At 36.0% G+C, this 10,666-nt stretch overlaps 1 protein-coding gene across 1 annotated transcript; it reads left to right on the plus strand.

Annotated features, from left to right (window-relative positions):
• The first annotated feature begins 5,605 nt into the window (after window positions 1-5,605).
• LOC143438797 (olfactory receptor 8B3-like) lies at window positions 5,606-9,562 on the plus strand. Its single transcript, XM_076924485.1, has 2 exons — window positions 5,606-5,725; window positions 6,241-9,562. Exon 2 carries the CDS (start codon window positions 6,258-6,260, stop codon window positions 7,185-7,187), a length of 930 nt encoding a protein of 309 aa, XP_076780600.1. The 5' UTR covers window positions 5,606-5,725; window positions 6,241-6,257; the 3' UTR covers window positions 7,188-9,562.
• The last annotated feature ends 1,104 nt before the right edge of the window (window positions 9,563-10,666 follow it).

Raw genomic sequence — 10,666 nt, forward strand, 5'->3', positions numbered from 1 at the left:
CATGATCAGTGAGGTTCATCCCAGGGATATAGGGATGATTCAATACGTGAAAATTCATCAAACAAAATTCATCAAATTCATAAAATAAACAAGCTGATAAAAATCACATGATCATCTCATTAGATGCTGACAAAGCCTTTGATAAAATCTAACACACTTTCCTATTAAAAGTATTGGTGAGACCAAGGTCCCTTCAGGAACCCATGGTGCATACCTAAATGTAATAAAAGCAATTTATAGCAATCCAGTAGCCTACATTAAATTAAATAGGGAGTAACTTAAGCAATTCTTCTAAAATCAGAGATAAAAGGAGCGTACCCAGTCTATCCATATCTGTTTTATATAGTATTTGAAGTTCTAGCTAGAGCAATAAGACAACTAAAATAAATCAAGGGCATAAAAGTTAGAAAGAAAAAAGTCAAAGTATTGCTATTTGCAGATGATACGACAGTATTATATATGTGACCCCAAAAATTCTACCAGAGAACTCTTACAGCTGGTAAACACCTTCACCAAGGTGGCTGGATACAAAATCACCTAAAAAAATTAGTATCCTTTCTTTATACAAATGATAAATGGTCTGACAAATTTGTGAAATAACATCCTTTAGAATAGCCACAAGGAGTATAAAATAACTTTGTTTAACTCTAACCAAGTAAGTGAAAAGCCTGTATGAGGAGAATTTTAAGTCTCTGAAGAAAGAAATTGGTGAAGATATCAGAGGATAGGAAGATCTCCCATGACCACGAATTAATTGGATTAACATCGTAAAAAATGAAATCGCCAATTTACCAAAAGCAATTTGGTAAAGTGAAAAGAGATTCAATGCAATCCTCCTCAAAATTTCAACCAGGAATCTTTACAAACCTTGAAAGAACAATTCTCAACTCTAATGGGGGAACAAACAAACAAACAAATGAACGAACGATCAAAACAACCAACCTAGGATAGCTAAAACAATAATGTACAATAAAATAACTTCTAGAGGTAACATCACCCCTGATTTCAAGCTATACTATAGCATAATAAAACCTGCATGGTATTGGCATAAAAACAGAGGTTGATGAAAGGAGTAGGATCAGAGACCCAGAAATAAACCCATACAGGTATGGATACTTGACATTTGATAAAGATCTCTAAATCATACCATAGAAAAAGAACAACATCTTTAACTAATGGTGCTTGTTTTACTGGATGTTTGCATGCAGAAGAATGCAAGTACATTCATTTCTATCACCCTGCACAAAACCCATGTGCAGGTAGATCAAAAACATCAACATAAAATTGGAGAGAGTGAATCTAATAGAAGAGAAAGTGAGGAAGTATCTTAAACTCATTGGCTCAAGAAACAAATTCCTGAGAACACTACCAATAGCTAAGGAACTAAGATCAGAAATTAATAAATGGAGCCTCATTCAATTAAAAAGCTTTTGCAAGGCTAAGGATATAATCAATAGGACAAAATGACATCCTACAGAATATGAAAATATTGTCATAAACCATATACCTGATAGAGGAGTATTCTCCAAAATATATAAAGAACTCAAGAAATTTAACATTAACAAACCAAGTAGCTCAATTTAAAAATGGGGTACAGAGGTAAACAGACAATTCTCAATAGAGGAATCTCTAATGGCTTAGAAGCACTTAAAGAAATTCTCAATTTCCTTAGTCATCAGGAGTATGCAAATCAAAATGACTCTGAGATTTCATCTTACACCCATCTAATGGCTAAGAAAAAAATTCAAGTGATAGCAAATGCTGTCAAGGATGTGGAGCAAGAGGAAAGCTATTGCATTACTGGTAGGAGTGCAAACTTGTACAAATACTTTGGAAAGCAGTTTGGCAATTTCTCAGAAAATTAGGAAGAGTTCTACCCCCAAACCCAGCTATAACACTGTTCATGTCCCCTAAAAGATGCCCCACTATACCACAGGGACACTTTCTCAACTATGTTCATAGCAAAACACACAATAGCCAGAAATTGAAAACAACAACCTAGATGTCCTTCAACTGAAGATTGGGTAAAGAATATATATATATATATGTATATGTATATGTATATGTATATGTATATATATATATATATATATATATATATATATATATATATATATTACTGCTGAACATTTCAAAACAAAGATATCATTAAATTTGCAGGCAAATGCATGGAACTTGAGAATATCATCCTGAATGAGATCACACAGTTCCAAAAAGATGTGTATGGTTGCAGAAAATATATATGGTCATTAGCCATGAAATGGAGGATAACTATGCTACAATCCAAAAACCCAAGAAAGAACCTGCTCAATAAGGAGGACCCAAAGAAGGATGCAAGAGTCTCTCTTAGAAGAGAAAACAAAATATTCATCAGAGACAAATGGAGAGGGGGAACTTAGTCAGAGAGAGAGAGAGAGAGAGAGTGAGGAGGGGAAATGGGATGATGATCAGGTGTCAGAGTATGGGGTGGGCAATGATAGGAGTAGGGATGGAACTCTGTGAGGGTCATCTGTGTGACTACCTGGAGGTCTGGGTCTATGGAGGATATGTATAGTCTATGGAGGATTTGGAAGCTTAAGTTATGAGGGTCTAAGAAAATGACTAAAGGTACATAATGCAAGTTGTCCATGTGAGGGAAATGATTAGAATATAAAAATAAGTATATAAACTTACCAATGGTATATAATGTTTAGACCTCCAAAATTTAGAGTTTTATATATTAATCAATGGAATTCTTTTTTTTCTTTTTTTTATTAGATATTTTATTTACACTTCAGATGGCATGCCCTATCCCCATTCCCCCCCACCCCCCTTAGGAAACCCCTATCCCAGGGGTTTTCCTTTTTGCATTTATACATTTTTTTAAAAAAATGTTAATCATAGGCTTTATAAGTTTGGAATTGTTCAATCAGAGGTGTAACCTACTGACCGACCTAGATATAACAACTATCTTTGACTGGTGGAGATACATGAATATCTGCCTCCCTGTCTCCCTCCTCTTTCTCTCTTTCATCACCTAGCTTCTCCTCTCCTTCTTCTTCTCCTCTTCTTACTCCTTTTCTTCCTCTCAGTACTCCTCCTACCTTAGCTCCTCCTACACATCACCCTTCCTGTTAAAATGAAACTTTTCTCTCAAAATACAATTAGAGCATAATTATGCCAATCTGTACCAGTGAGGTACAGGATAGTCCTAATACCCAGTCCATCCTTTTGTTGACTAACCAGCTCCTCTGTCATCTATTCTAACTAAAACATTTAGTTCTGAACCTGGCTTTAGAATGAATGTCAGCTGACGACCATCCACTCAAATCTTTTCTCTTAAGGTCAATAGCTATATGTTTTCAACCCCATCAGAAATCCAGAATGACTGAGTTAACTATAATTGTGGAAAGCACAAATCGTAGTTTCTAAAACTTAGCCAATTTATAGAGACCTCTGAACACCTGGACACTCGCTCTACTTCAAAACATTGGAGCATCTGTTCTTCTGCCTTCTGGCCCAGGATCTTCTGACAGACCTTAGTGCTGCAGAATTATTAAGGGCTGATTACTCTGTCTAGGCAGATATAATCAGTCGACTATTCTGAAAGTGTGTCCTTTTCTGGACAGTAATTTGTCTGTAGAAGGATAGTGGCAATTCTTGCCTAGTGGCTGTCTCACCACAACTGGAGTAACTCCAAGGATGCTCAATTTCTTCTTAGAATTCAATATAGGAAGCTGTCCGGAGCAAACAGGTCTCTAATGAAAATGAACATTAATACTGAAATGTTTGTCATGTCAATTCTAAGGATTTCTGATGTTTTGAAAACCAGCTATCCATGTAAGATAATCTGGACTGTTGCCTGTTAACTCCACTCAGCTATTTCTAAATAAAACATAGAGAGCACCCTTATAATATACTCCAAGTCATGAATTTGCTATAGTCCCTTAACTCACAGGCTGACCATCTCAAATCAGTGAGTTAGCGCCCCTATTCCCTGGGCTTGGGGACTAAGGTGGTAAATGTTGGGCTGTCTCTCTAGGGAAAAGTAGTGGTTTTGTCGGAATAGAGAGGATTAGCTAGGGTTTATTGCATAGCCATAACCTATTAGCAGAAATCTGTAAAATTAATATCAAGATGAAGATATAAATTCTTAAATGGCACCAATTTACTTTGTTTACAAATTTTAAGGTTTTCATTGGCATACGCTTCTTAGTGATATAAGAGTGAGACGAATATTGTTACTCTCATAGGCATTGTACCAGTATAACACATTTAGGAATACAAAGCTTAGACCTAGTCCTTCTTTAACTTTTTTTTTTAATCAATGGAATTCTAATAAGCTAATAGTCTAGCCTTGGTAAAGCCCTGATTACTATTATCACAGTCAGAATCTCAAAATTTAAATTTAAAATTTTTTTACCTAAGTATGCACTTAAAAATGTTTCTCATTATGACAAAAATATGTGTCCAGTCTATATGTGTGTATATGTGTATCATGACAGCTACAGTAATGGCTGACCTGGTAGGACATATCCACTGGTACAATGTTGGCATAAGTTTTATAGGAGTAACTAACAACATTTAGATTGGATTTTAGGTTTGCTCCACAGACAAAATTCACTCCAACCATGCTTATTGGGGCCACCTGGTTAATAGGTCATAGGGAAGTATCTATAGCCGTTGCCTGCTATGGATACAGTATAGTATTATAGTATAGTATAGTATGGATTCCTAATGCTTTTCCATTTTACTGGTGCATCTCTCAACCTTCTTCAGAGATGCTTCTTTTAGCAATACATTGAGATCAATCTAGATATCGATAGCTAGTCAATAAGGAGATAATAAGAGATGGTGAGTGCTCAGTCCTAGTACTCCACATCACACCCTTTTACCCAAGTCTCAAGAATCATTCAGGAATAAGGGGTGGAAAAATTGTAAGAACCCAAAGTGATACATTACTATAAGAAAACAATGGTTTTATGATATTCTCTAGAATCTCACAGTGGTAACAATTGTAGGCATAAGACCTAAGTAAAACCAAGCCTGATAAGATTCAAGAATGGAGGGCAGATATGGTCATGAATTCAACCTGAAGCTTAGTAACTATTGGCAGTTGATGAATACTTTGAGAAACCCCATCCATTTCAAGGATGCATCCCTGTCAGGCTACCTGCCATCAGGTAAACGACCCTCATAAACACACACACACACACACACACACACACACACACACACACACTAATACTGAATAGACACGGTGTGTTAAAATATTAAAAAGAACAAATGAATTGGGGAGGCAATAGTGACAGGAGGATGGGGAGAAATTTGAGGGAAGACATCAGGGATGAACTTCATCAGAAAATATTGTATAAGTGTATAAAAATCTCAAACTATGACACAAAAGAAAATTGTATACTTCTAAATGAGTGAAAGTCAACACTATTGTACCAATTTGTAAGTACCATAGCAACAAAGCCTGACCTCTTGGGAAACATAAGCTTTTCCACTTTTAATTAGATTCTTGAGATTATAATTCATAAAACTCTCTTGAGTAATTACCAAGTGGCCCTTGTGACATCAGTAGATGTTATTTACCAGCCATTATTATAAAGACAGCACTGTAGGAAAAGCCACCACCAGAAATCATGGTTTCTCCTCATGGCTCCTCATAATACAAAAGAATGAGGGCTATGGATTTTCTAGTCCAAAATTAATTTCCCTCATCTCCAAAAAGACAAACCAGGTAACAACAGAAAATATATATATTTTTTCTGTAGTAGTCACCTTTATAGCTTCTCCATGCTATTTGTACTTGCCCTCCTGTAAGAGTACAGAAAAGTCAGTAAAGTCACTCGGTCCTGAAGTAGAAATAGAAGTATTGGATTGGATGGGTGCATGATTTTCTATCTGCTACCTAGAACTGAGCAACACAGTGAGACTTGGATGTGCCTTGTTTCTTTTCTTTTGTCATTACCGCTGAGCCTGAAGTAAGAGATGGATGGTCAAGGTAGAAGTAGAACTAAGATGCTATAGAGGTAAAAATGCTCATTGCTCCCCTGAATATTATTTAAAGAAATGGCTTCAATATATTTATGGTTATTTCTTTATCGTAACTCTCATAAAATGTAGTAAACAAAAGCATCGAGAATTGTGAGCTTGAATTTATTCTTCTATTCTGGTTCTTAATCTCATGTTAATGTGGTAGGTTGATGGGTGCTGGGATTTCATTTTAATGCTATGGTTTTACTGTTCTTACAGATATGACCTAGGGAAGAATGGCTTTAGGAAATGCCTCTTCAGTGACACAATTCATCCTGCTGGGCTTGACACAGCAACCAGAGCTGCAGCTGCCTCTCTTCTTTCTCTTCTTGGGAATCTACATTGTCTCTGTGATGGGGAACCTGGGCTTGATTGTCCTGATTGTGTTGAATCCTCACCTGCACACCCCCATGTACTACTTTCTCTTCAACCTTTCCTTCACAGATCTCTGCTACTCCTCTGTCATAATCCCCAGAATGTTGGTGGGTTTTGTGAAGCAGAACATCATCTCTCATACTGAGTGCATGACTCAGCTCTTTTTCTTTGCTTTCTTTGTTATTGATGAATGCTACATTTTGACAGCAATGGCCTATGACAGATATGCTGCCATCTGTAAGCCCCTGCTTTACCAGGTCACCATGTCTCCTCAGGTCTGCCACTTGATAACGATGGGTGTGTATTTGATGGGCTTTTCGGGTGCCATGTCTCACATAGTTTGCATGCTGAGACTCACCTTCTGTGATGGCAACATCATCAATAACTATGTATGTGATGTACATCCTCTCCTTAAACTCTCCTGCACAAGCACCTCCATCAATGAGCTGGTACTTTTCATTGTTGTCAGTGTCAATATAACAGTGCCCAGCCTGACTCTCCTTGTTTCTTATACATTAATTATTTCCAACATCCTCAGCATCCGTTCTGCAGAAGGTAGGTCAAAAGCCTTCAGTACCTGTGGCTCCCATGTGATAGCTGTTTCTCTTTTCTTTGGAGCTGCAGCCTTCATGTATCTTAAGCCTTCTAGTGCATCTGTGGATGACGATAAAATATCTACCATCTTTTATACCATTGTGGGCCCAATGTTGAATCCTTTCATTTACAGTATAAGGAATAAAGATGTCCACATTGCACTGACAAAAACTTTGATGAAAAAGATATTTACCTAATTATAATTAATGTGTTAATTGTTAAAGACATAAAACTTAGGACATATGATGTTTACAACTCTGAGCAGACTGAAGAAGCAGATCATTGTCAGACATTTGTTACTTTCATGAGGCCCTAGATTTGACCTACAGTCTTGAAAAATATTAATGGCTAGAACACCCAAAATAACATAAAGACAAGAATCAGACAAAAAAAAATGGGATGCAAATGTGGAATTAAAATTGTTTAATTATATAAAGTTAAGTCTATTACTGAGGAAATTTCAGACGTAATGACAGCAAAAGGTAAGTAATCCACCATTCTTTTAGGGTAAAGAGAAGCATTTACTCTGTAGTTTTCGAAAATTATATGTAAGTCTTTTTTTCTATATTGAAAACACAAGAGTAACATTTGGGCAGCCTTCTAAATGTATAGTACATTCTACCCTTAGAAATCATGAGGATTTAAGCACAAAATACTGGAGGATATTATGCTGTGTAATAGAAAGGTCAAGATATTTGTAAACATATTTTTTTTTCTATTTTTTCAGTTTATGTGGGGGAGCTCATGTTCAGGCTTTCTTGTATGCTACATAAGTACTCTACCACTGAGCCACCTCTTAAGCACGGGTATTGGAGGTTTGAGTTGAGTACATCTAGAAATCTTATATTGATGTGCCACTGAAATACTGATCTCAGTAATCTTAAAGACAGCATCTTATTTATTCTGTTAATAAACCTCTGAGAATATCTGTAGGCGAGTTGATTTTGAAAAGTTCTTTTGGTCCTCCAAAGGCTAATGGAGAGATGAGAAATGCTTTCTAATTTGATCTTTTCTCTGCAGTCTTAAAATAGTCTGGTAAAGAGGAATTGATAAGTCTGTTGTGATTCCAATGTTCTCAGACTAAAAATGAAACAATTTAGTTAATTGGTGGTAAAGGGAAACTTTATTAGATATTTCCCTCATGAAGTTGAGGGTGGGTATGTGAATCTATGTGTGTGGTATGTCTCCATTTGGAACAATTTTATTATGCAAGTTTTCTATTTATTAGTAGAGGAAATTTGTCTTTTACTCAAATAATCATATAGTATCATTAGCACTCTGTTATTTCCATTTAATAATTCACTTTCATTCTGTCTCAGAGTTCCACATACGGTGATGCAGTTGACTGAAGTAGGAAACATAAGCAGAGCATGCATCCTATTTTAGACATCAAGACTTTTGTAGGCTTTGGTCAAACAGTAGTATAGTTAGATAGTATGTACAGAGAGTCCAAGTTAGAGGTCTTCATTGATTCTTTCTCCGAGGAGCTTGGGGTATCCCAAGGAATAGGGGACATTAGAATCATTAGAGTCAGAGAAAATAAAAGACCCTAAGAAAACATGACCCTCTGAATCAAGTAAACAGTGCACATATAGGCTCACAGAATCTAAAGTGGCAAGCAAGCATGTAGCCTGCATGTGTCTTCACTAGGTCCTCTGCATATATGTTGTGGCTCTTAGCTTGGTGTTTTGTGGGTCTCCTAACTGTGGGAGTGGGAGTGTCTTTGATTCTTTTTGCCTGCTCCTGGGAGTCTTCCCCACATTGGTTTGCTTTGTCTAGATTTGGAATGGAGGATAAGAATATTAAAAGAATACAGCTCTGAAGAAAAGGGAAGGTCCTTGCTATCATGAAAGTAAGATGGTAAAATAATTGTGTCTGTGTTTGTATCAGAAAAACGATACACAATGTCTTGAGCAAATATAATTGTACATTTTACTGTGAACAATTTTCTTCATATCTTGGGTTAACTGGTAGGAAGGGTTCTTTCTGAGTAGATGGCAGGTGACCTGACTGAGGAGAGGGTTCTTTACTGAACATTTAAGCAGATGGACAAGGTGAACTTATTTTCAGAATCAGGAACAACCTTTATGACAATTTGGAATGGTTATGGGAAACAGACTAATGGTATAAAAACAGACAAAGTTGAAGAATATGCATACAAATGTAAATGAGGTTAAATTGGTCCTTTGTAAGGGACAAGAATGAATGTCAGTAAGCACAATAAAAACCAAGACGATATGAATCATACAATGGATGTTACTTTCTTTCTTCCCTCATATTCTGAAGTCTAGTCAATGTTCATTTATAACCAATCTGTAGTGAAATTCATGAAACAAAATTTAAATAACAAAAATTTCTGTGTCCTGTGGGAGAGATGATTTTTCTTTGCTACTTATACACACTTGAAAAATTACTCAGTGACAGTGAAATGTCAGTTGATGCGGCAATACAAATTGAGTGGAGACTGTTAACCACATCTCACTCCTTCCCCTTCAGGAAACTGTGTCAAACAAAAAGACCAGGGAACTGGTCTGGTTTTGAGTCTAGATTCGGTAAGTTTTGAGTCTTTGACCTCTAGATCCTAGATTTTGCACAGCTAATATTAAAACTGCTGTGGTATACAATAAATGAATGTTACAAATTTTAAAAGTACTATATTCTGTGTTTTAAATATTATATGCAAAGGGTATATAACCTTTTTATAAAAGGTTATATGTAACCTTTTTTCACTTATCTTTTCTGAAGTTAGTATGTACTTAATACTTAAAGGCTTTGCAGTGCTTCTCTATGTTTTGTTTTGACTTGAGAAAGATTTGGTTGTATAGCCCAGGGTGGCTATGAAATTATGATCCTCTTGATTTTGTTTCTTGAGTACTGAAATTAAATGCATGCACCACTGCTCCACGCTTTACAACTTCTATGTTGATGTTGGCCTGATGGCAGTTCCACGTAGCTGCCACTTCTAGTATCTGTATAAGCAACTGATCATAGCTTTTGGAGTCTGTTTCAATTATAAGATCAGTTCAAACTTCAATATAAAATGCAAATATAATTTGTCTCATATAAAACATGAATCAGCATATGGAGAAAATAACAAAATTCAAAATTGTTAAGGAAACCTGCTTTTTGTATTACGGGGAATGGATGTAGCATACGTCCATGCTAGAAAAGCATCAGTACTCATGTGTTCATTTTGAAAGGATTTTAATGGGAGAAATAGTACCAAATTCAAATCAATGATACCCAAGAAATCAAGATAACCAGAAGTCATACAATCTCGGTTATTATGTCTGAGACTCATGTACAAGCTGGTGAATGTCTTTAAAGCCTTCTTTCTGAAGACAGGATAAATTGTTGAGCTATCTGTAAAATAGGAGTATATATGTACATATAATTTGATCCTTTTAGTAAAATTATAAGCAGTATGTGATTTTATGTCAGTATAGGTTGACTACTTCCTTTGTCTCTTAGTTACATGAAACACAAAATCAAGCCTTACTAATCTTGATATTGCTGTGTTAGAACAGTTCCATACTGTCTTCACTTCCTTTGCAGATTAGTGGTTATTAAAAGGAATTAAGTGAGTAGTGACCTTAGTGCAAGATCCCACCTATGTAAGCTTATTGTTTATGAATTTGCAGTTGAACAAGGGACAGTTATGTCATGCTAGGTTTCA

This window comes from Arvicanthis niloticus, chromosome 26 (assembly GCF_011762505.2).
Source record: "Arvicanthis niloticus isolate mArvNil1 chromosome 26, mArvNil1.pat.X, whole genome shotgun sequence".
NCBI lineage: Eukaryota > Metazoa > Chordata > Mammalia > Rodentia > Muridae > Arvicanthis > Arvicanthis niloticus.

Coding starts and splice junctions, on each gene's coding strand:
- LOC143438797 (XM_076924485.1), top strand. CDS start 6,258: ATGGCTTTAGGAAATGCCTCTTCAGTGACACAATTCATCCTGCTGGGC.